Source organism: Channa argus, chromosome 12 (genome assembly GCF_033026475.1).
Source record: "Channa argus isolate prfri chromosome 12, Channa argus male v1.0, whole genome shotgun sequence".
Lineage (NCBI taxonomy): Eukaryota > Metazoa > Chordata > Actinopteri > Anabantiformes > Channidae > Channa > Channa argus.
Genome location: NC_090208.1, coordinates 10,776,612 through 10,803,414, shown reverse-complemented (window position 1 = coordinate 10,803,414; position 26,803 = coordinate 10,776,612). Strand labels below are relative to the sequence as shown.

Below are 26,803 nucleotides of genomic sequence, written 5' to 3'. Positions count from 1 at the left end.
TGAACACTTCATCAAAGGGACAATGAAGCCACAAGTTTATCAAGCTATCTGACAGGGGACTGTCAGTAATGTTGGCAAACCAGTTGCAGCAGAAGCTGGGTGATGCAGGATGACCGCGAGCCTAAACATGAAAGTAAATCTACCACAGAATGACCAATAAAAAGTCCAGGATTTAAACCAATAGAAAGGCACTGGAATGTCCTCAAGAGAGCAGTTTACACCAGACATCTTAAGAATATGGCAGGTCTAATCCTCAGCCTTGGGAAGTGCTTGTTTGAGGTTATTGCTGCCAAAGGACATTTAACAGTTATTAAGAATCACGTAACTCATGTCTCTATCCAAGGTGTGGAGGTTGTTAGAGAATACAAATACTTGGAAGTCCTCGTGGGGAGTTAACTGGACTGAACTATTTACTTGACGGCACTGTAATTTCTAAGGAGGCTTAGGTCTTTCAACATCTGCAACAACATGCTGCAGATGTTCTTCAAGTCTGTGGGTGGAGCTGAACCCTCTATATGTTGTGGCTGAGAGGAGAATGTTGTTCAGACTCTTCTCGATCCCAGACAATGCCTCCCCACCCACTCTTCTGAGTGGGTTCAGACAGAGTCTGATCACTGCCAAGAGCTCCACAGAGCACCACAGGAGATCCTTTCTTCCATTGGCCATTAAAATGTGCAACTCCTCCCTCTGTCAAAATCACTTTTATCCTTTTCCTCTGTATCATATCTGTGTTTGACCGTGACTTACTATTTATCATAATCACATCCTCACATCCAACTTCTGATCATTATCATCATAATCATTACAATTCACTTCACAGCATGGGATCTCTATTTTTGGTGGACCTCATTTTATTCATCTTTAGATTTTTAACATATTTTAGATTTTATCTGTTTTAACAGAAATTTATATTTATGTTGGTTTTTTTCACACATTTATTTGTATCACCACTGTGAAAGGTGTCAAGAGTCGAGGTCATCCGAACATGTGAATCAAGTATATCAAGCAAGAACTTGATTATAGACTTGAATAGTTGATTTTTCATTATGAACAATCAATGTGCTGGATAAAAGCCACATTAGGACTTAAAATCAATCCACCTACTATAAAAAGACAATAAAATAAAGACCCTTGTTTTAAAAAATAAAACTATAGAGAGAAAAGTATATTTCCTAAACCTGTCCTCACCTTGAGGTCAGGCCTTTGGCGAACCACCTCCTTGAGAACCCCCATTAGTATGTCTGTAGCCAGCGTGCGCTCATGGGCCTCGTCCAAGATGATGACACCGTAACGCTCGAGCAGGGGATCATTCATGGCCTCCCGCAGCAACATCCCGTCAGTCATGTACCTGGATAAATAAAAAGAGATGCAGGTGGGAAACGGTGAGTATTGCACCATCTGAATAAATTCAGTCTTAACATTAGATCAATAAACAAGACTATTCCCCCTAAGAAGCTGCAGGCGTTTCAAAATGCAATATATTACCCTGTAGAATGAGGAGTAAGGAAAAACAAGTTGGATTTAAAAAATGTCAACCACAAATCTAGAAACTAAAAATTGTCAGAGTGCTGCTACTCAAGAAGATTACAGTGCAGAAATGTCACCTCATGCTCATGTCATGTTATATTTTGAATCTTGTTTACCGACTATCCCATTAGTTTACTAAAATAAGAGGATTCAAAAACAAAACTCAGGTTAAAATGAAGACATATGCAATTATAAGCCTATGCCCATACAGCTATGTTTTTTTTATATAAATAGTAAGCTGCAAATTTAATTTTTTTTATATTTAAATATTCAAACATCCTTCTTACTTGAGTACCGTCTTTGCAGAACTGCAGTCCTCAAACCTGATCGAGTAGCCCACTTCTTGACCAAGCATGACATCCATTTCATCCGCCACCCTCTGGGCAACGCTCATGGCCGCCACCCTCCTCGGCTGAGTGCAGGCCACTGCTCTCTTTGGTCCTGGTATTGCGCGCACCATGTCCCCACACCACTGAGGGATCTGGAAGACCGCAGACAATCCAGGTTGCATTTACATATACATGACTTGAAAAGAATTTAACTGAAAAGGCAAAACAATGATATTAACCCATGCAGGCCATGATACAGGAAGATTTAAACTTTCTTTCAGCTTGCTCTTAGCTTTCGGCTTGTCCTTTAAGGAGGCCGTCACAGCGGAACATGTTTTGCACATTGATTTGGCATGAATATTTATGCCGGATGCCCTTCCCTCCCATTTGTACTTCTATCTGGGATTGGCCGGGCGTATAGCTGGGCGGCGCCACACCTGGTGGGGTGCGATTCGAACCCTCCGTATCGCAAATCAATGCTCTACCATTGAGCCACCAGGTCCCCTTAGCGCAAGAAAGGAGTAGATCTCATAGGAGATTGATACGGGAGAGCAGAGCAATGACCAAATTCCCCGAAAGGGAATCTAGCCCAGGCTGCGTTGGTGAGAGCGGTGATTTGTAGCCACTAGACTAGATCAGGGGGACACAGAACAAAAAAATAAAAACAAAAAAGCTAATCACTGGTATAAAACACCAACTGTTCACATAAGCCTCTTTCAAACATGCACTTTAATCCTGACGTTCTTTTTCCCGGAGGGGTTTGTAAGAAAGCAAATGTCTGATTGACATTGTTCAGACTTTATCCAGTGATGTGTGAAACATAGCTCTGAGCAATGTCCTGGGATGATTTCTCAGGACACGGTCCAGAGTTTATATATGCAACAGGCTATATGGAATTAGAAACTATCCTTACTACCTACCTAACACTGAAACGTATCCAAGTTGTCCAATTAGCTGAAATTATACCAGTAATGCAAACTGACACACATTCTTTGGAGATGCCTGCATGTGTGAGATTTGCTGGTTAACAAGCTTAAGTAATGGCAGCTGCAGCACTGACCAGCAAACTTCATTTATTTGTGTTTACAATATGTAAAGAATAACAGCCCTGCTACCGCTAGCTTTCTTTTTTTGCAAAGAATCTTCTCTTTTTGCACATATGCTTTAAAAGATACATTTATAAAATTCATTAAACACTAAAGGGTTTAATACTACAAAATTCAGACATTTAGATGAAGTGAGTGGAGCTGACTTTTTTCATGGTTGTTTTGAAGCAGAAGTCTGAATATTAGCTGAAACAGATAAAACTGTGACTTTTCTTTTTAAATCCGCAATAGCGCAGCCCTAAATCTAGACAGGTATTTTTATTCTTTTGCTAAATGCAAAACTAAATGAAAGCATCCTCCATTTTAGTTTCAAGAAGCAACATTAATTATTAAACTTAATCCTAATTATGTTCCTTTCCTACATTTCAAATGCAATAACCATTGAGGACTCTTTTAAAAGATCCATAGCCCTGCATTGGCAAATTCTTTATGTATATGCAGAGGAGGGTTAAAATCATTCATGATGAATGTTTAAAATACACATATTTTCTAGTATCATCAAGGCAAAAAGCACTGACAAGATTATACCACTTCATTTAAGAAGTGTTTGGAAGATGAAGTACATATTCCCCTCAGGAGGAGGCCAAGGCTCAACCACTGATTTACTCTAATCTTCTCTCATGCACAAAAAAAAAAAAAAGACAGACCACCCAGCTCTTTCATGATCTTAAAATAAATCTAACCACCACATACTGCGTATCAACTCCAGAGAGAAACTGTTTAAAATGCATCATCTGTTCATTACTGCTTAGGTTTTAATGGTATTATTAGATCAATTTTATCATTACATTTAAAAGTTTGATTTAATTTGACATATTTTAGTCAGATTAGAGTACATGTTTAGGGTAGTTGACATCTCAAGTGTATTTAAGTGCTCGTACTGCAGAAACAGTAATTAATCTGCCTTTCTACCTGTGTCGTCTTCCCAGAACCCGTCTCTCCCACCAGCACGAAGGACTGGTTCTTCATCAGGATCTCCGTAAATCTCTCTCTGTACTCCCACACAGGCAGCTGCAGCCTCTTCTTGAGGATCTCATAGTAGCGTGGCGTGTGGGGCAGGTTGGTGAAGGGGTTGATTTGCTGCTGTATGGGGTTCTGCTTAAGAAAGCCTGCATTGCTTGCAGCTCCATTGTTGGGCACCAAGGCTGGCTTTACATCCCGGTCTCTGTCACGGTCCTTTGGGCGGTCCTTTGGGCGCTCATCACGGTCTCTTTCCCTGTTGCGGTCACGCCTGTGAGAAGAAGATGCATGAAGTTAAGACTGCTTGTACACAAACTAAGCCACTAAACATACCACAGAGAGACAAACATTACTCCAAATGACCACAACATGCACGCACACCAGCACACATTCAGCAAATCTAACAATATGGCCTAGAAATGGCATAGTAAAACCACAACAGGAGAACATACCCAAAATGAAATACATAAAACAAGGAACACACAGCGGATGAACGTTACCCGAAGTCAAGCTATTTTCCTAAAATAACTTGTTTAAAAGGTTACTGCACATTCTTATTCATGGTGGCAAAAAGCACGGCCTAATCAAGTGTAGCATGCAAAGGTCATGAATAAACTAATCCTCTCCAATTTACATCAAGCAGATTGATTTCTTGCTTGAGAAAAACTTGCATTTGTTGGATTCAGAGAAGAACGTGCAGTGCGGACTTTCTGGTACCTTACACCTAGCTACTGACAGTACAGCCACAGGTACTTCAGCAGGTACTGACAAAATGTGCGGTGAAGCTGCCTGCACACAGGCTAAATGCAGAACACAATGTGTGTACATTGCAAGGTCTCAATGTGTCACACTGTCTTACTATTCACTTCATGTATATCGATGCACAACTCTACAATGCAGCTTCATCACGTAATATTTTCCCACTAATTACTTTTGTCCATGCATGTCTATGACAATATGACGGAAATCAATTAATAGCAGAGGTGATGCTAAGCATGACTAGTGGAGGGCTGTGCTGCACCATGAACGCTACAGTTTGTCTCAAGGCGCTTGGCAGCAGTCTAAATAACGCATTGTGTATGATTTGTGGATTAAATTAAAATGATAACTCACTACTTCTTTATGTCTTAGGGAAAATACTGTCTCTCCCTTCCATTAGGTCAAACCGATGTCAAAAACCATAGTAGTGACCCTGAGCTTGTGTTCTCAGTGTCACAATCTAATACAGGCCTCTCGATTTGTTTAACTTTAGACATATTTAAACGTACAGCTAACCAGATAAATCGGACAATAATTTTTCATACCTGTTTATAGCTTTAAAGCAGACGTCGACAGGCATGAACGATAACTGACATGGTCTAATTTAAGCCAATGGGCTAACTGGGGTATTAAACGGGCTATGGGGGTCCTGTGTGCAGTTTTAAAACACAATTCCTTATTTTAGTAAACCCCCCATGCCATAACAACAAAGACACCGTGATTACACGTTGACTCTGTGTCACGGAATGAAAGGTTATGGCCTTTCCACCTTGCGTTCACCTTGTTAGTTGGGTTAGCAAATAGCTAACGCGTAGCTTTGCTTTACACCGGCTAGCATGCAGCCACGTGTAGACCAGACCAGGTGCTAGAGAACTGCTTGGTGAGTTATCAACACTACTATGTGACCAAAAGCAAAATCGTCCCGCATATGCATGTTGGATATCTTTTCATTCGAGCAACGATGCTAATTCTTTCCCAGGCGATGCTAGCCGACTAGCTAAACTAGCAAGAGTTAGCGTTGGCTAACAGGACAACAACAAACACACTGCACCACTCTACAAAAGCACCGCCAACAGCTGAACACGTGTAAATAGTTACCGCTAACGTTACGTACCCCTCCAGTGATCCCCTTTTGCTGGAATAATCGTCACCTAAATCTAAACGATGGCGTTTGGACATGTTGCGAACCGTATCCGTCTGAATAGCGACTTTAGCGGCTAATTACTCCATGCAGACCGGCAAAATGGCGACCGGAAGCTCTTACCTCATAATTATTTTCCTTCACAAAATGACTCGAAACCCGCGATTTGCTGTGAGGCCAGATGAGCACGTTGCATAGGTCCCGGCTTTACTGAGTCCTGCATATGAGGCTTTGCACAACAGGCGAATGCAGCGTTTGCAGCAACAGTGCGGTGGCTGAGTGATGCAGGGGGAAGATGCAGGAGGTCTGCTTGCCTCTCGGTCGGGTCGGGATGCTGACGTGCCCGCCAAACAGCGCGCGCGCGCGCATGCATAAATACATGCATGCATACTTACATACTTACATGCTTGCATGCACGCACGCACACACGCACGCTGCCTCGCCCCCTTCAGTCCTAAGCTTGTCTCACTACAGTGTGTATTTTATATCTCACTGAATCTGATTCAGAAAATATGTTGCAGTTGTAAAAATAAATCTGTATGTGAATGCAAAGGTAGCAGGACATGACTGCAGACTCAGATGTGTCATCCGATACTCTTGCTGCAGGGAGACCCCCTTGGACCCGCAGTGATGCTGGGACCCTGATGTGAATATCAGCAACTATTTCACAGCCTTTTAGAAATGCAAAACAAACATACATGTTTTGCTCTTCTTAGTGAAAATAACCTGCATTCTTTTGTGCTGAGTACTACAATACAAACAAAATTTGCTTTCAAACAATTATTAACAATATGATAAAGACATGTTTTGGCCCTTCCTGTCAGATAGCTCTAGTCTGCCACTGGCTGCAACTACAACAGTTCCTATCAATCAGCTATTATATTTTGTATATATTTTATGATATTATGTGTGAACAGACCAAAAAATATACTACTGCTACTAAAATAAAATTATATTTGAAACTTTGTTGCCACATTAAAAATACCATGTTTCATATAATCCTGGAAGTTTGAATAGTAGGGGACTTTTTTGGATTTTTGTCACTGGCCTTGCGCTCATGAACATAGTTTACTCTGCGGGATCTGAAAGGTACCGGAAAAAGCAATAGGCATAAAATATCAACTCGTAGCTTCGTTTAAGAGCTTAAAATCCCATTTTCAGCCTCTAGAATTATAAAGTGATGGATAATCTGTCACCGAAGACAATCATTGGCATTGACACAGGTAATTACACAGCCTGGACATTGCTAACAAGCTGCATAATAGCAGATGGCTCATTGCTTATAGCTGGGGGGATTGATGGTTATGGCTAAGGAGAAGTCAACGTTACAACAAAGTCATAATGCCCTAATATTAAAGGATAATTTAAAATACTGGGGATTTTCCACCTTTCTGTCTCTCTCTCTGTCACGCGCTATTAAATACCAGTCCAATTGTGTATGAAATGGCTCTGGCAAACTATAGCTGCTGAGCTGGCGGTGAGATCACGGACCATCTTTGGGGCTAATCATTTAGAATATTGCTACATGAACTCAAGCTGCAACCCACAGCTTTAAAGAAGTGCCCACCAAATAGTTACATCCATCCGGAACAGAAAATATTATCTAGCAGAGTTGTTTTATTGTCCTATTATCATGCAGTAGGGGAGGACGGATGGATTATCAGGCCAAAGGGGTCAGGGGTCAAAGCCTCTGTTAACATTTGTTGTTGGAAAGTCACAAAGTTGAGTTAAAAGTAGGGATATCCTGATTTCTTGTTATTTCCACTGATTAGTCTTTTAATACTAAATGTCTGCCAAGTAAATCCAATCATGTATTTGTTGTTGTTGAAATCTTTCTTTACATCACAGCTGAACAGCACACTGAGGCTACTGACTCCAGCTTCACCTGCACAGTTTCATTAAAAAGAGATTGAGAATGGCCATAAAGAAACTCAAAATCACTACAAAGAGATGCCACACAACATTTCTAGTCATTTAATGTTTCTTCCTTTCAGTCAACGAGTTTTGCTTGAACGGCACACAATAAAAATAACATTAGCTCAATATCCAGTAGAAGCTTGAGGACCAATTTGTGAGTAGCACTGCATTACAAAATCTGCAAGTACAGTACATTATTACTGTATCATTATTTAAACGAACAATTACGTGTTCGTTTAACACTTTAATATGTTTAGTTTTTAATATCTAAATATAAAATGTCAGGTCCAGTTTTCTTCGTACTGGTATCTCCTGCATTTGCAGTACGCATACACACTTTTCAGTGCAGTTTGTGGGTTTGCATAATGTGCCAATACTGCATTAACAAGATGTTTTAACAAGTCTCTTGGCTGCTAGTGAAAAGTTATAAGGGTGATGCATTTCATAAAATTGGACAACAGAGAATTATATGTGCACAGCGCAGGGGGCTGTTATAAGTTTTAGGGAAATATGCTAATGCTTTGCAAAACTTTCAAATGTATTTTCAGTCATAGATGTGCAGCTGAGTAAATTTAATTGCAAATATCACTTATTTTGGCAATTACAACCTGGGGAACTGATCTGAGTTTTAATATCAGAAAGTAAGCAAGTCCTACCTGAAAATGGCACAAACAGATTCTATTCTTGTTGAGTTGATACACTACATTAACAGTGCTATACAATTAAATGAAACCCAGATCTGGGTCAACGATCTATGGACAAGTGGCCAAACTGACAAAATAACAAAGTAGCTTACGTTCCTGAAAAATCTTTGGATACATTTCAACTTCTGTGCTCAAAGCGCTTTACACTGCTTCTTATTCACCTATTCGCACTCACAATCACATGCACACACACCGATGGGGGACATTCACTTAAGGGAGCAACTAAGTTGGGGTTCATTGTCTTGCTCAAGGACACACCGGAGGAGCCGGGGATTGAACCAACAACTGTGAGATTGGTGGACAACTACTCTACCTTGTCACATGAAGGGACTCCTGTTTTGGGGAAATTAAAGAAAATTCTCACCCAATCATCAAGTGATTACTTATTGCAATAAATAATTGAAGCAATTTTTACATGGTACTGAAATAACAGAGTGTAACTGAAGGTTTTTACAAGTTACAAATACGTGGCTATTAGAATTATTATATAATGTTAAATGCTGCTGACCATTTCCTGAAATGCCAAAACACTGAAATTTAATCAGTCAGGTTGAGGAGTAATTCATTACGCAACACAAGTTCAGTCCAACCGATGCTCTCCTGCTGGTTGAGGAGAGTGGCATCTTCTGCCAGTGGCCCATCACTGATATCACATCACTAGGTCCTGTCAGCTCTTATCACACTGCCCCACCATTTTCTATCTTAATAGAGATCTGACTGTATGGCGTGGCTACGTCCTGACCCCCAGCGTGGCCTTTCTCCTTATCGGCTTTCCACAAGCTCTCGCTCCTTCAACATCTTGCGACTTTGCTTGCCATGCTTCCCAGCACGGCCTTGGGAGCCATGTTGTTGTTGTTGTTGTTGTTGTTGCTGCAGTCACTTTCAGTTTCGCCTCTAGGTAATGTGGGAAATACTGAGGTAGGCCACAGGGGACAAAGAACCGTAGGCTGCAGGAGAGATGGCAGTATTCTGGCATCATGTAAACTTAGACGAGTCCTGATGTCAAATCCAGTATATTTACGATTCTACTGTAATCTGAATACATTCGATGGTGCTGTAAAGAACTAGTTAGACATATTAGGAATGTACCTGTCTGCCAATAAGGCTACAGGAGCTAACAGCGAATGTTGCTTAGTTTAACTAGAAATACGTAGCCTGGTTAAATCTGAAAGTAATGAAATATGAAGGTTTACCAATCTGCATATTTGACAGCTAAGGTGTGAGAAGATGCACTCAGTAATTAAAGAGATCCATATTAAAGTGCAAACCAAGCAGATGATGCAGTTATGCATGTCGTATCCATGATACATTAGAATTATTCACTCCACATGAAACAAGCCAGGAAAAAGATGACTGACATATTTTCCTCGTTTTTTTTTTTTTTTTTTTTTTTTTTTTTTTGCTCTATTATCTCAGATAATAACAGCCTTGTCAGCAACAGAGCAGAAAGTTACACTCCTCAAATCGCGGCACTCCGGGAGCAAGCCTGCAGGGCTCAGCAGACTCAAGTGTTTCGGAGGCTCCACATGATAAAGCTCAGGTAAGCGTAAAAAAAGCAAGGTGAGTGAATGAAACATGGATCACAAGGGCACCGACCATCACTGGAAGGGGCATCTGGTTGGTATAGTAATTAACCCTGCTGAGTGGCTGGCCTAGAAACTGCTGGCTCCCTGCCCCTGTCCACCCCCATCCTTCCAACCTTTAGAGGACCCAGAGATGATGGGGTGCCAAACAAACTCCTACATCCAGCAGCTCCCTGGGAGCCTGGTCACACTTATTAGAGCCAGTGAGCATTGCTGTGACCCGACTGGTCTCTCCCACTAACCAGGCTTCAGGGTGGGACAAATGATGGGCTGGGGATCAGAACAAAGCAAGTCGATGCTGAGATTAGCTACAACCCATATAGTACATCTCAGCATACAACACATGAAAGGGTAGCGTCTAAGTATAAAACTTCAAAAATTACACGATGGGCATGCACAAACCGACAGATTGTTCCTTTTTTGATCTCTTTCAAGCAGGCAAACACACCCCTGGGTGATTTAGCAGCACAATGTCAATCGGAGAGCTTCGCAATGCACATGCCTCTAGTGGGGGATGTCGCTGTCAACAGATAAGGGGCTGAGTTTTTTAGTTTCTTAGTTTTTGGCATGGGCTACAGTGTGTTCCGGTAGTGTAGCCTAATCGTATCTGTGGTGGTGATGATCGGCTACAACAGCCCTCAGCAATTCTCTTTTGCTCTCTGAGGGTCTGAGGAGGGATCGTGAATCGCTCTGCTGTGTGACAAGGCCGGATACTGGCCACGTTTTTGGCATCTACGTACTGCACTTTTTAACACTCGTTAGCCAAAGTACATACCAATACGGGCATATGGCAAGCAAATACTGGCTGATACATTAGCTTTGACAAATTTAATCCATCCAGCTGTAGTTTGTGCTCTCGTTAAAATATTTCACCACAGCGTTTTTTGGATTATAATGAAATCGGCTGAAGCATCTGAAAGTGAAAGGAATCCTGAAAGAAATCTTGCAGGTAATGATTAAAGCAAAGTGTATTGGTTAAGGAAGGCAAGGCAGGACAGAATAAGGAAATATCGCCAAGTGCAATCCATGTCACAGCTGACTTGCCGAGTAGCTGATATGACTCTTTTATTCCATGGTCACATGGTCTTTCAGATGCACTCAGACATTGCATATTACTATTTTCTTTCCTCTACATAGGACATGCAATTTTTTAAGGCAGTTATATGCATGGAAAGAAAAAAACAAAACACTGGTCAATGACTTTATGAGGATCCCTGTGGTAAGATGGTATCATCTTGCAATTTCATTAGTTCAGATTCCATCTGGTTCATAAAACTTAAACTCCTTGGGAAAAAAAAAAACGCTTTCTGCAGTCTGCCAAATCAGCTGCCTGGCACAGGGCCGACGCTGGGTACACACCATGGCTCCATAGTTTGAATTCTTTCTCTCTCCTCCCCTCTATTTTGTGTCAGAGATTAAAAATAGCAAGTGGCCTTCTGCAGAATAAGCAGTTCATGGATTCTGGCTTTGATGCTATGTTTGCCTGGAGAGGCCAGCTGTCACCTGCATGCAGGAAGAATAGATCTCACCACTGACTCTTAATACTGTACATAGTGGGCTCTGAGATAAAACAGGTGTGTCTGCGCATCGATGTCAAAACTTTGCGGGGTCTTTAACTTTGTTTCATTCACTCGCACAATTACGGTGCGCGTGTTTGCATATTCACCTGAGAAAAAGCCTTTTCAGAGGAACAAAACCAACAACAGTGGAATAAGATCAAATAAGGCTGCACATTGACAACAAAAACTGAGCAGTATAATTTGAATATTTCTATCATTTTAGTAAACTCTTTGTAGATCTGTGATGGTAATTCTCTCCCAGGATGGAAGGAAGAGAATCAAGTTAAGCGGCTCTAATCTGTAAAATAATCAAAAGACTGAAGCTGCTGCATTTAGAATTAATGAAAGACCAACCTTGTGAACACTTAGAAATTAGTCAGAGCGATTTTCTGCAGATATGGGCTCATTTTCTGGTTCAGAAAATTACCATCAAACAAACTTTATGTGTGAAAGCTCAAACAAATATTACACCAAGTTCACAAAGTCAGCCTCTGTATCGGAGTTGAAGTTTTGATCAGATACAATTCCTACTTGTGTGGTATCTAGTTCAAGGAGGGAGCAGAGATATAGATATAATATCGGTCCAACTTTCTGTGTCACCAGACCAACGGTTGCCTGAGCTCAAGTTGTCCTGTACTGAGCGCTGCCCATTACGTTCTCAATATCTGAATTGATTTTAAACTAAAAGATACTTCACATTAATAGCTTGGTTTGTACTACCGCTTGAGTTGCAGAAGCTGGTAATTTGCAGCCATTTATCATTTTCTTTTAACGGTTTATAACTTACTTTGAAATATTACAATTATTACAACTATAAATATAACTTTTTTTTAACAGTTTTACAGTTTTTAATTTCTCCATTGCTTTTAACTATTTAGGGATTGTTTCAGCTCATCATTGAAGTCTTTTATCCATTATTTTCAGTTAACGTTTTAAATATTTATCTATGACCTTTTTTTAACAAATTCCAATTTTTATTTTTCAGATTAGTTGAACTTCTTTATGGCACAAAACCCTCCAGTTAGGATACAGTCATAGTTGATTATCCCCCATGACATGTCTCTATTAACATGGGAACTGTTCTTCGGAATAAAAATAACAACAATAGATTTATAAATTTATATTTATAAATATCAGAAAATATTCTTCACAATTGGCGGCAGTGGCTTAGTCGGTAGAGTGGCCGCCTACCGACCATCGGGTCGGAGGTTTGCGCCCGCTCTTCCCGACCACATGTTGAAGTGTCCCTGGGCGAGACACTAAACTCCCAACAGCCCCTCCCCATCCCCAGGCGCGCAGCACCGGTCCCAAGCCCGGTAGAAATTGGGGAGGGTCGTATCAGTTTCTCCCCAAATAAGGCACATTTAGTCTCATCCAAAGATCATCTTCTACATAAGGAAAAATAAAATCTGATTATTAACATTCACCCAACACAGGACTTAAAGTCAATCGAATCTCTAATATTAATATAATTATATGTCCAACACATTAATCACAAGTTTTGGTGAGTCAATTAAAGCCCCTTACAAGTGTAACAACCAAATGCAGCACTGTGTGTGCGCAGCACTGTGTATTTGCATCCCTTAGGAAGAGGAGAAAATCAAACAATTGGGATTATATTAACACAGGGGAGAAGAAGAAGGGAATATGGGACACAGGCGTTGAGGCTGCCACATTTTCCTAGCTCAGTTCTTCCTGTAGGGCACAGTGCTTTCAACAATATTCAGTGTTCCTGCAGAGCAACAAGCCTGTCTGGATACAAAGTGCACCCCTGGCTCTGCCAACAGTGGCTGAAATGTGAAAGTTGTTTTGTCCCTGTTTTATTGACTGAAACAGAGCTGTTAGGTGAAAGAGAAATCTGGTGAGTGGTGGCTATGTTGTGTGAATGCAACTAAGGTGATTATCACCAATCATCACCTATTATCCATAACAACGACAAGGACAACGATTTAAAGAAGCTTCTCTGGGCTTTCAGGGATTCTCATGCCAAGTTGTCACTATGGCCGGCGTCACTCTGAGCGGATCGACAGTGAATGTCCCACTCCTCTGTGGCCTGGTTCTCTGGAACTGATACAGAGGCTTCTACATGTTCAGATGCATTATTACATCCATCGTCCTGGGATTGACACGCATGATGACCCACCTCTGACTGATCAACAGAGGCTTGTTTAATTGGAAGCCACGAAAGGTCTGAGTCAGTGGTTGGAGCATCGAGCGCCAAGGCCGCCTCCACTCCTTCCTCCACCATGGAGCCCAGTTCTTCATCTTCTACTCCTTCTACCTCATGCCCCGCTTCTTCCACTGGACTCCGGCCTTCCTCCAGCTGTAAGGCTGCGTCGTCCTCAGTCAAGCTCACCGTTTCCCCACCTCTCCGCTCAATCCCATTCGTCTCCAGACTGTTGAGCAGTGCAGGTGTTTCTTCCCCACGGACGCCATCTGTGCCAAGGTCACTGCCAGCGGTGTGGCATTCCCAAGGTGATTCATGTGGACTTCTGTCGCCTGACATAAATGGGGGACCAAAGATGCAACAACTGGTCACTTAAATTGCTCACAGGATCTGAAGCCACAGATTCATCAGAAACAAATAAGTATGCCCTTTTATGTTGCCGCCTGAAGGTGCCGTGATCTAGTTTACATCAGCAAGCAACTTACTATGTCAATTATGACAACTACTCTTTAGGGCTACAGTTTAAGATTTTCGACATAATCAATTTGTGCATTTATAATTTATCATTAGTCATGACAATGATTTTTATTAACTAGTCCAATATTCAGAAAACTGTCATAAATGCATGTCACTATTACCCAAAAACGTAAGCTGACATCTTCCAAATGCAAATTTCTTTCAGAGCCACGTTCAAAAAAACCAGATGTACTATATGTATTCTATGTATTTACATGGCAAAGAAACACATAGAAAAAAAGAAATAAATACACAGTATTAACAAATTAGTGAATTTTACATGTTGCATATTAACACTACAGTGGGAAACTTCACATCTGCCCTTAGACACAATGGGAGATACAAGCAGACCGTGGAGTTACATGGTAGCAGCTATCTATGCCGTAGATTGATGCAGCACTAATTTAGCACATCTTACAATTTATTTGCTCTTTTTCTCTGTTCCGGGTGATGATTGCGTAAGATGGTAATGTGTAAGTAGCAGGATAGTGTTAATTTGAAAAATAGGCACCTGTTGATTTTCAACGCTACTTCTTCCTTTAAAGCCTAAACTTCTGTAATTTAAAATTACAGTAAAAATTTTGTGAGGGGAAAATATTCAATATAATAGAAACCTGGACTTATTATTTCAATTACTTATTTGACTGAAGTGCTTCCATGGCAACAGGCTAAATATAGCAACGTTGCTCAAGACAAGGGGATGCAATGCAAGTGTGACGCCCCGCATCTCGGCAATAGCAACAGCTTAGTTCTGCTTCTTTCTGCCAAAATATGCTCTCACTTTGGGGATTACTGACCCATATTTGTGGATGTGCAGACAAAAAGGTTAAAGACTGCACACAGAGTCCCCGCCACCTTTTTCTTCCGCACACACATATGGTCCAAACACACACCACACGCAGGAAGAAAAGCAACATTACTTGAACTGGCATCCATATTCATGCCCCCCCCACCACCCCAATCCCCCTTTTCCTTTCAAAGAGAACACGGCAGAAGTTTCTGAATGTCAGCGGGCGAGAATTTGCTTCACATTTCCAAAATGCCATGGCATTTGGGCAGCTTGCACCAATGAGAAGAAGAGGAGTGGAGGCGGGAAGGAGAAGGACTTGGGTTAAACATAGGAAGATAGCAAGGAGTGTTTAGGACGCAGTGGCTAATTACAGTGTTTACGCCGTTAGCTGTGCATGCTCTTATGAATGGATGGAGTCACCAACCACAGACAATTACACACTCACCTTTGGGTGGCTGCACTCTGGGCTGGATGTTTGGCTGAGGTGTGGCACGTGTTGGATGAAGCTCTGGTGGAAGGTGTTCATTCAGTGCCGTATTGTCTCGTGTCCCTGCAAGCCCATCACCACAGAACAAACACTAGATGTTACTTTCGCATCCAAATGGCAACAAGAAAGAAAACAGAAAGTGGTATGAAGAGTTTTAAAAGGTTCGGCCATGTTTGGGTCAGATGTATGATGCTGTGCTGTTTGTGCTTTCACACAGTGTACACACACATATGCATTGCAGTGCTTACAGGAAGTGGCTTCGGTTCTCTGTCATTTGTCTTCATTAGTGATGGCTTCACGCCTCTTAGGCTGACACCATATGCTACTCATAGGAGGCTGTGCACTATAAACCAGACATCGCAAATACACACGTACAACTATATGCACTCAGACGCACACATACACACACACACACACACAAGCTTTTAAGAGTGAACATCAGCCTTTGCTACAGAGAAACCGTGTGATCGGGAGAAAAACCAGGACCGTTTTCTCTGACCATTCAAGTGTGAGGCATGAAAACAAACAGACGAATGCGAAAATGGATGGCTTGGTGACACGATGCATGAGAATCATGAATGGTGAACGGAGACCATATTGTTATGGATGCTGTCCATATTGTTATGGATGTCCACTGTTTACACTGACGTGGGAGCAGTGAGGGAGAGGAATGGGTGGGGGTGGGGGGTCAACTTGGAGGTTCAAGATAAGCAATAAAGTTGTCTTCTAAAATGTTTCTTTACTTCTTTTACAATGACAGGGCTTTCAAGCGTAACATTAAATTGTTTTACCATTAAACCTTTCGGTGTTTTGACTGATTGAGGTAAGGTCAGACAGACCGTCCCCCACTTTGGTCAAAACTGAACAAAATTGAAATATCTTATCAATGACGTGCACAATCCACCACAATCATGATATAGTTTTTTTCTTTTTTTCTTTTTTTTTATAAAAACATCTCAACAGATGCTGGATGGACGGCCATGAAATCTGGCAGTAATAACACTGCTGACCCTGGTAAACAATATGCTAAACATATGCTAGCTAGCCTGCTAACATTAGCTTTACATTAGCTCAAACTTTTCCTGTGCTACAAAGTACAGCCACAAAAAGCTGGTAGCAATGTAGTGGCCAGTTTTCCTAAAGTTACCCTATAATTATAAAATTACTAAAAGCTGCTTAAAAGATGTTTCCTCATGTTATACGCAATTCTATTAACAGTTTATGGATAATCAACATAGACAGTAATTATTTGAAATATATAGTTATTACATAAGTATCTGAAAATGAAGGTGTTACTTATGATCATTGACATCTCTGTCATCGGAAGGTAAACTGATATTTCCTTAACCCAACTTGTAACTTGGATCATAGCTCTATTCTTGTGGCGAAACAAACAAACAAAAATGAGTCAGCAGTTGTCTAGAGGCAAATATTTCCTTCATTAAGCGCTGATAACTGGTCTGTAGCTTTAAGACTGAATGCGTGCACGCTCCTCGAGTTTTCAGAGAGGGGCCTTAGAGGACTTCTGCAGGCTGCCTTTTAAAAGCCAATAATAAAGAATAATAAGGTGGTGCTGGAGATCAGTTCTGCAGAGCCAGCACTGAGGGAACACCAGCCACTTGCTTCACACCTTCCAAATACGGCGCACTGTGCGTTATGTATAGTATACACTTCAGAGAAAACAGGACTTTCTACCTGACTGAAGACCACAACACCCAAGATCATAAACTCTATGTCACAAATAGACATAAAGACAAGGTATGCGCATATCTGTCATATAGTCACACAGTCAAATCCTTCACAGGGATGCAGCGCTGTCTAGCCCCAGGGCGACAGGAAATGCCATTTTAACGGGAAAAGTCTGTCACTGGACCAAAACATAGCTTTACGGGCGCATTCTCTATCCACCTCTGTCTTTTCGATAGCTGATGCACTCTGACAAGCTTTCACTCGCTGTGTTACATTTCAGCTTGCACTCATCCAGCACGGGGGGGGTGGGGGGGTCTGGGGGATCTGTCAATGACTACTTTATCCGAGTAACTGCATCGATGTCACCGTTATTGTTTTTGGCTGTCTCTCATCTGGAGACAATGCAGTCACCTCTAGTGTTCTCCGAGCTTCAGGTAGGCAAGCCAAGGCCCTCCATCCTATCCCGTTTGCCTTTAATATCCATCAGCCCAACTTCATATCACATCAAGGCCGCAGACGCTCACATCTCTCTCTATATCTCTGTCTCCCTAACTGTGGTGGACAGTGTGGTCGTCAGGCACTCTGGGCCCTCGCCTACAAATTCCCTAATAACGGCACATTCCCCTAAATGTGTTTGTAATGTGGGCAATCATTTTCAGTAATGGATGCTTGTCAGTTTTATGGCGGTGAGAATGACGGTCTCATGACAGGGTACCTCCATCCAGTCGCAGCCCCTCCACTTCTCCGCCTGGTTTACGCACAGCACAACATCCCCCTCCAGTGGGTGTACCAGGGAACTACTTCTAAGATGGACTCCTAGTTTCTGAGTGCAGATGCAATATATTTATATTCTCATAAATGTTTTTGATGTTTCATTTCTATATTTGGGTTTAGTCCTGTTTGCAGGACAGAAACAATTGGCAGTAATGTGTCTTGCATAGGCAAATGCAAAGGCTCCTATGGATACAGTGTATGTTTAGGGGATTTTAAGTCCAAATTTATGTTTGTGGTTTTGATGTGTTTTTAATACTACAACGGTCTCAAACTTTATTTTGGTTCTAAAATTTAAAACACTTTCTCCACTGTCTTGAGAGCTTTGAGCGCATATCCGCCTTCTCCTGTCAATTTCTTTTTCACTCTGTGCCAAGAATTTTGCATTAGTTTTTAAATAAGAATTTGTTTTTATTTCCTCATCAGCAACATGTATCACGCTGTCCTATGACAGCCCCCAGGCTTTTTCTGACATGATTTATGATTCAAATTCTTGCCAGTGAGAATCTCAACACATTTGAAAATGAACCAAACAAACTGTAGTGTGCTGATTTAAATAGGTCTGTCTTGCCCTTAAACAATTCCTAACCCCAACATTCACAAAGAATCTTTTTCCCCTGCGTGTAAAATTTAAGACAGATCCAGTGGAGCAAAAGGATGAGTGAGTGTGATATTCAGCAGCCCATTCAGTCAGTGGTATCATGAACAGACACATGAGCGGGTGGTCAATGGAGTCGACACATTGTAAACGGTGGGTATGAGGTGACACAATTTCTGGGCGTCTGCCCAGATTTGTCCTGGCATGACAGAGTGGAGGGCATGGATGGGCTAAGTGGGGCAGAAGGAATACATACTCCCAATTCCCACAGATACGCGATAGGTCAAGCCTGAGACGCAGCCAGAGAGGAGAGAAAGACACACTGTTATGAACATAAAAGCTTATTACTGTGCTCAGATAAAAAGAAAGGGGTGGGGGGGGGTGGGGGGGGTTTACAAATGTAAATGATAAAACAAAATATCAGAGCAACTTTTGAAAACCATAATGTAAAAAGCATTTTCTTCCAAAATTCCAATGGTTAATATTAATTATAAAAGGACAGAAATGGTTTAGTTGTATTTCATAGGTTTGTCAATAAATGTTTTTTCTATTTACTATATATAAATACATACATGGTGTACTTGTACTTGGTATGGCATGATTGCAGGATCAGTTTCTGTAGCAGTCACATCAAAAAATATGCACAAGTACTGATATTGTCTTTTTGAAAGTCCATATATCATATGTAGCAGTTCATAGCCATTCGGTTTTAAACATCAGCTATAGTTTTACCCACTTTGCTTGATTTTTAATTTCTCTTAATGTTTACTGGCCAAATTACTGCAAGATGACAAGGGTGCAAGAGTTTTGTTTTTTCTTTTAAACAAAAAACTAATGTGCATTCATTCACTATTGCCACTAAACTGTATTTCATAAAAGAAAGAATATATTGAAATGAATCAGTGGTTGGTCATTTTCATATTTCAAACACTGAGCCATCACTCTGTAATTATTAAATAAGTGGTGTAGAGGCGACTTTAATACAGACGTGTCTCACAGCCTTTTTTTTTTTTTTTTTGGTGGAAGAATTAAATGTGAGGGGGTGTAGTATTTGGAGGGATCTATTAACATTAATGAAATACTGTATTCCTGCATAATCACCTGAAAACTGTTGCTTGTTTTTGTTTTTGATTAGAATGAGCCTTCTATATCTACACAGGGAGCGGGTCTCCTTGATGGTTTCCACCATGTTGCACTGCAATGTTTCTACAGTAACCTAAAAAAAAAAGACACTGACTGAGAGGAAATTTTGGGTTTTCACTAACATTAAACTGTATAGTTTCACATGATGAATCGATTTTCCTTTTTCTTTCAGCTGTTCCCCACAGCGAGTCACCTGCCTCCATCCTCTTCTAACCCTAACCCTGTCCTCTGCATCCTCTTCTCTCACACCAAGTGCCTTCATGTCCTCCCTCACTACATCCATAAATCTCCTCTTTGGTCTTCCTCTAGACCTCCTGCCTGGCAGCTCCAACCTCAGCATCCTTTTACCGATATATTGTCAGTCTCTCCTGGGGGAGGGGCATATGTAGCATATGGTAGCATATGGTGGTTTGAACATGTCCAAACCACCTCAACCTGTCTTTATCTCCAAAATATCTAACATGAGCTGTCCCTCTGATGTCTTCATTCCTGATCCTGTCCATCCTCGTCACTCCCAAAGAGAACGTCAACATCTTAAGCTCTTCTACATCCAGCTCTGCCTCCTGTCTTTTCTCCTCTACCTTCACCTTACACTGCATCTCCCTGTGCTCCTGTCCTCTCAGTGTCCCACTTCTTCTTAGCTAACCTCTTTCCCTGTATACACTACTGAACTTCCTCATTCCACCACCAAGTCTCTTTGTCCACTTTCCTCTTTCCAGATGACTCCCCTCCTACCCTCCTACCTGTCTCCCTGGTCACATTAGCTGTGGAGGTCCAGTCATCTGGAAGCACTTCCTGACCACCCAGAGTCTGTCTCAGCTCCTCCCTGAAAACTACACAACACTCTTCCTTTTTCAACTTCCCCCACTTCGTCCTCTGCTCTTCCTGCCTCTGTCCTCTTCATCTTCCTCACCACCAGAGTCATTTTACACGCCACCATCCTGTGTTGTCTGGCTACACTCTCCCCTACCAATACTTTGCAGTCACTGATCTCTTTAAGATTACAACGTCTACACAAGATGTCGCCCACCTGCGTGCTTCTACCTCCACCCTATGTTCCTGCCTCTTCTGGAAAAAAGTGTTCACTACAGCCATTTCCATCCTCTGTGCCCATCACATAGTCTTTTCATCGCTATAACATTCCTCACACACTCCTCTTTCAGAATAACTACTACTCCATTTCTCTTCCTATCCGACCCATTGTAAAACAATTTGAACCCTGCTTCGAGCCTTGCTACTCTTCCACCTGGTCTCCTGGTATAGAAGTCAGATTCAGTTTGGAAGTCATGATTCTCATGTTTTGATTTCAGATGCTCTTCCTGACACAACCCTCTGCATTTATCCAGACTTGGGACTGGCACAAGAAGACACTGGCTTGTGCCCCCTTGCGGTTGCATTAGTTTTACATTATATATACATTAAGTAAATTCCACTTCTGTGAATGTAGCTATATAAAGTAACTTCATGTCTTGACATATTGCTACATGATGCATTTGTAGATGACAACATGGCAGCTAAGTGACACCGTAGGCTTTCTGCTGCTTTTAGCAGTAGGGGGTATTCAGATGGTTGCAGTATGCAGAACCAAAACTAGGTGTCACTAAATCTTACACACTGCACCTGCATGTTAGTTTTAAGACCCACCTGGAAGACTCCATAGTCCTGAAACCTCCAAGGTCTTCAGCTTCTTTTCCAAATCTGCAACACGGTTACCCAGGATCCTGCAGACCAAGAAAGGGTCAAGTTACTTCGGACTGTTAAACACTATATGTGTGTCACAGTTCAGTGTTTACCTTGGAGGTGGAGTAGGACTGTTAAGAGAATAGGTAGGCAAACAACGTAAGTGTGTCACGTGGTTGATTTTAAAGACTGGCCCCTTGTGAAACAGTGCTGACACTCTTCTCTGTACCTGTTGGTGTGCCTCTGGTGCTGGATGACCAGATTCTTCTCATGGATGGTCTCCAGCAGCGCTGTGGCCAGAGACTTGAGGTCAGAGATTGACTGAGGGGTGGCTGGCAGGCTGCAGCCCTGCTCTTCCAGGAGCATTTCCTGAACTGAAAAAGACAAAGGGAGAAGAGGAGGGAAGAAAAGGAATAGAATAAGAGAATAACAGATGAAAATGTGGCCTCACATACTGAGGATATATGGGTGCTAACCTACAGAATGACAATAATGCACTAAAACATTTCCAGAACTGGGTGAGACAACAGGGTGAACAAGACATGGGGGAAACAGAAGAGGAAGAGGAAGAGGAAGCCCAAAATGAAAAGTTAGAAACAGCTGTCTACCAGGTGACACTGTCTTAACTTTAACTCCAGAGCCCACTGTGCTGCTTCTGCCAGCTACTGTCAGTCATCTTAGCAGGCTCCCTTCCCTGCCAGTGGTGCTTTTTACCATTCAGAATACAATTAGTAACCCAGCTGGTGTCCGGGCGGTGGTTTGGAGGATTAGCAAATTTAAGAGGTATCAATGAGCTGCTAGAGACAAAGTTGTTTTAAGCTGATTTGTTTTAATGAGAGAGAAAAAAAAAACAGTTTGTCTTCAAAAATAACAACAGAGGTCATGAATTATGTTTTATACCGTTTTCAGATCAGCTGCTCAGGCATCTATTTATGTCTGAGTTTAAAGAGAATTCAAAGTGAACCGAACAGTTTGTATTCTCACCTTGTTTGGCTGAAAGGACACCAGTGAGGGGACTGCTGTTTGATTTCCCATATGCGGTGGAGTTTTTCCTCCTCTCCAGAGCTGTCTGTTGAGGGGGAAAATCAGGAGAACAAAGCCCACCCTCCTATGTTTGATCAACATTTTAAAAAATTGCAACCTTTGTACTTTTATTGCATATGCATAATACAAAATGAGCAAAAAAAATGAATTTTGCCAGGATGCAAAAGTCTAAAAAAAAGTCAACTTTACAGACGTGTTTCGTCTATACCTTGTACTTCATGATGTTTGATTTTAACAGGTTCACCTCCTCTTGTAGTTGGGTGTAACGCTCATGCAAATACCTATAGTAACAATGATTAAAATCACAATCAGAGGAGTCACAGCAAATACACGTAAATGTGAGTGAATGGGTGTTATTGTAAGAACGAGATCAGAGCAACATTTAGTGTTAGCAAATAACAGTCAAAGTGTATTTTGAGGCAGATAAAATGAAAATATAGCAAAATATAGCACTTGGTAAATCAAGAGAAAGAAGCAAAAGGAGAAGAATGGGGAGAAAGGGCTAAATATACACCTTCTAGAAAGATTTAAGACTAGTTTCCATGAACCTGCAGCTCACGCACAGCATGGTTTCTCTATAAGCTTGTCTGGAGAGACGGACATGAGTAATGGTGGCTCTGCCTCTAAGCCTTCCTCACCTGTTCTCCATGCAGAGGGCGTCCACATCAATGATCCGAGCCTCGTGGTTGCCCAAGATGTGGTTGAGCTCCACGTTGAGTCGTTCCGCCTTCTCCCGGAACACACTGCGCTCGGCCTTCACGTCCTGCAGCTCGTCTGTCAGAGCCTTCATGTTGTGCTCCATCTCCTCCATCTAGAAAAAGGCCAAATGCTTGTAAGGTTTAAATGACAAAGGTATATTAAAGCATTGTTTATTCGGGTGGAGTTTGCTGAGAATGCACAAACCGTTTCCAGCGTTCAGCAAATTAGGAGCTCCCCACTGTGAGACACTATAAGAGCAGTGCCTTTTTCCTTCAACCACAGGTAAAAAGCAATGTTTCATCAGTCACGACACCCTCATGAACAGAGGACAGTAAGTCCAATCAACAGAAACTCCCACATATACCTTTATGCATTATGCATGTTACATTTTCTTAAAGACACCTTTGACGATTTCTCCACCAGAGAGAAATTCTTCTAACACAGTTATTGTGTTGTTTTTTTGTATTTGCTGCAGCGTAGTGGATTCAGGGAATGCGTATACAGTAACAGTGACAAACAGAAATGGAAAAGAAGAGTCATGATTATTTATGTCTTTACTATAAAGGGTAAATGCAGGTATGCAGTATTCTGTTCATTACTTTCTAAAATGGTTCATTAGCCCATGAAAAAGTCACTGTGGTGGAAATTGCCTAAATTTGGCTCTAGAACAACGTCATAATACATTTTAAAAAGCCTCCTGTGTTTAATTCTCACAGGCTGACACTAAAACAGGTGAGTTGCACTGAATGTATGATAATGAGACAAAAAATTATCTACAATATTCTTGAATAAAAAACCTTGGCGGCACTACTTCACTTACTAGAAGAAGCTTGTTTATCTCACCAACAATGTCATTTTTGAAGGGAATAAAAGAAAAGTATCAACCTGAAGGCCGGCTCTTTCTAGCTGATGAACCAGATCCTCCCGTTCGTGCGCGGGAAAGTGCCGTGCACCCACCTCCTCATCCCCCAGCCTCTGTCGAGTAATGGTCATCCTAAGGAGCTGCAAAAAAGTCAAATGAAGATAAACATGATACATTCACACCATTTTCAAACACACCTAGTCATGCACTACACTAAATGTAGGGTCAACTCTAATGAATAGAATTCAAAGGCTGTATAAGTTTCTGCGTGTGCTGCTGCTGCTGGTAACCTCACCTTGTTATCCCCTTGGGCCTCTGCAAGCCTCTGAGTCAGCTCCTTCACCTCCTCTGAGAGCTGCTTCGCTCGTTCCCTCGAGTCTCTCAGCAGCTGAGCCAGGTTGACCTGAGGAGAAGGTAGAGAAGAAGATTAAAAATATGAATAGACATAGAAGAAGATAAATATGGAAGAAACACAAGGTCATCAAAACAGCAAAGCAACAATTGTGAAAATATAGGAACTGGGAATCCAGAATAGATTGTGTGTCTCCAAACAGACTAAATCAACTACATTATCCTAATCAAAAGAGTGTAAGGGTGAAAATAAAGAATAAGAGGGAGAAAAAAAACACAATCTCTTGGCAATGTCTGATTTGTCAATTGAGAAAACAAACCTGCTAAATCTTAACAATACTCCTTTTTATAATTCCATCCCTTCTTTTGTGAAAGCACCACCAAGTACCACCTACTAGACACACCTACTATATTTGTCCTGACAATAGTTATCTTGTAAAGTGGGCATGACTTGCAGAAAGACATGTCTTTACTGTGAAATATCCGAACAAGTCTGCAATCATCATATTCCCTGTCATTAACTGAGTGTGTGTGATCTGTATTTGTCGCTGAGGACATTTTATCTGAGATTCAGTATTTAATGGTTTTAGCATGAAAAGTAAACTGCAACTTACTTGATTGCGTTTTTCTGGTGGCAAAGAGGGGTCACCATCCTGAAATATGGGGGAAAAAAGCATTATTAATCTTAAATACTATAAAGTATTACTTTTCCCTGTTTAACTGCTTCATTAGAGAGTACAGATAAGTTGTTGGAAATCTAATTATAACGTTGCTTCGTTGTTTCTTTCACTGCCTGTAAAATAAATGACACTGTGCACGTTTGCGTCACTCACAATCAGCTCCCTGTACTTCTTCTTGAGTCCCTGGTGGCGCTCTCTCAGCTGGTTGGCCATCAGCTTGTACTGGTCCCTTTCCTGCTGACAGGTGTCCAGCTCCTTGGACAGAATGAGCAGGGCCTCTTTCTTACTCTCCAGCTTTCGCTTGCACACCAGGAACTGAGGACAGCACATAGGGCCATGCCATTTTAATATGCATTACTGTTATTACAGCTAACTGTAGGTCGTCCAGGTTTATTTGTTCAATCCAGTACTACTTTATAATATGTGACATCTACTTCTCATCCAGATTGCCCGAGGTTTTACAACTTTCTACAAATTCAAATTACCCCACTGTACAAATATCAACGCTGAACTTATGTCCTCCGGTGGAAAAACACACAGTGGAGCCACATGCTTTACGTGTAGATAAGAGTTGGCAGGAGGAAGAGTGTAAACCTCGATAGCCGTCAGACCAGCTCATAACCAAATTAAACAGCAGCTGCTGGAATGGAGGTGAATGTACAGTAGTACAAGTGTAAATTTGCAGCTCTTTATCAATTAATCTCACAATTATGTCTTGACTTAATGACTCTTTTAGAAGACATCATCTAATAATTTGGTTAAGACAAAGAGAAATTGTGGAAAATGCCGCTTGTGTTACCTAAACCTAAAGCTCATGTCCATCACATTGCCCATGTTCCATGTGACAACAGTCTCTAAAAGCTGCAAAAAACATAAATTTCTAAATTACTATAATTCATTGTTTTTTAGTACTGATTAAGATTCTCTGCTCCTGCTGTTGACCAGAATCACTCTGCATTCAAAAGAACGAAGATAGAATAGAACAATTAATTTATAATTGATATTAATTGACATCTAAGTCAGTTTTTTTTTTTTCGGTGGCTAAATAACAACACATGGTTCTAAACAGATCAAGTTACTGGGTTCTCTGGGGTTTTTCAGCTCTAAATATCGGCTGCACGTTTCTTAGTCAGTAGGTTAAGATGGATTTCCTCTTCTAATGTTAAGTGAATGGAGCCCCACAGGTGGCTTTTCTCTGGGTTATACGGCACCGTGTGTGGGCAGGAGGCCTGAAGATGGTAGCATGCTACTTTACCGCATCAACAAGGAGCCTATCTAGGTAAATACAACGAGTACTACGTGCTGCTGGGAGTCTACCAGGACTGTTAACAAGCCAGTGCCCCCAAGCTCGTTGCCATATGGGCCGGGGAAGCATCTGTAAGAGCTGCCCGTCTCTGCAGCAGCTTGTCCACGGTCTCCACCAGCCACTTACCTCGCTGACCAGCCCCTGCCAGTCACTCTCACTCCTCTTGGAAGACTGCATTATCCTGAATATTTTTTTTTCCACCAAAATGTCAGGATACAGGTTGGCTCCTCTCCTCCGTCCGAGCAGCCGCTCTCCTCCCCGTTTGTTTACCTGCAACGTCACGTTACAGGATCTTGCGTCAAGTCGAGCGGAATAAGGAAAGACGGACGAAAACAACTTCCGGCACGACGTTAAAAATAAAACCGCTTTGGAGAATGTAGTTTGATCTTACATTTTTAAGCGATTTAAATACCTAATACTGTCTAACATACATTT

At 41.5% G+C, this 26,803-nt stretch overlaps 2 protein-coding genes across 4 annotated transcripts in view; both read right to left on the bottom strand.

The window, feature by feature from the left end:
- The window catches only part of dhx15 (DEAH (Asp-Glu-Ala-His) box helicase 15), a 30,066-nt gene extending 23,909 nt beyond the window's left edge, over window positions 1-6,157 (bottom strand). Inside the window, exons 1-4 of one of the 2 annotated variants that reach the window (XM_067523408.1) lie at window positions 5,946-6,157; window positions 3,875-4,193; window positions 1,815-2,008; window positions 1,189-1,348 (exon numbers count right to left, since the gene is read on the bottom strand). In XM_067523408.1, the coding sequence (XP_067379509.1) occupies window positions 1,189-1,348; window positions 1,815-2,008; window positions 3,875-4,193; window positions 5,946-5,950 (678 nt within the window). In that variant the 5' untranslated portion in view covers window positions 5,951-6,157. The other variant, XM_067523407.1, reaches the window with a different exon arrangement.
- A 1,625-nt stretch (window positions 6,158-7,782) lies between these two features.
- On the bottom strand, window positions 7,783-26,670 carry LOC137137297 (coiled-coil domain-containing protein 149-like). 2 transcript variants are annotated; one of them, XM_067523405.1, is made up of 13 exons: window positions 26,495-26,670; window positions 25,216-25,377; window positions 24,997-25,035; window positions 24,327-24,434; window positions 24,055-24,171; window positions 23,109-23,281; window positions 22,679-22,751; window positions 22,411-22,495; window positions 21,656-21,800; window positions 21,391-21,467; window positions 18,860-18,892; window positions 15,504-15,608; window positions 7,783-14,084 (listed from the first exon to the last, which is right to left on the bottom strand). In XM_067523405.1, exons 1-13 carry the CDS (start codon window positions 26,543-26,545, stop codon window positions 13,567-13,569), a joined length of 1,686 nt encoding a protein of 561 aa, XP_067379506.1. In that variant the 5' UTR covers window positions 26,546-26,670; the 3' UTR covers window positions 7,783-13,566. The 2 variants fall into 2 exon arrangements, with proteins under 2 accessions (XP_067379506.1, XP_067379507.1); XM_067523406.1 differs by lacking the exon at window positions 18,860-18,892.
- Between the last annotated feature and the right edge of the window lie 133 nt (window positions 26,671-26,803).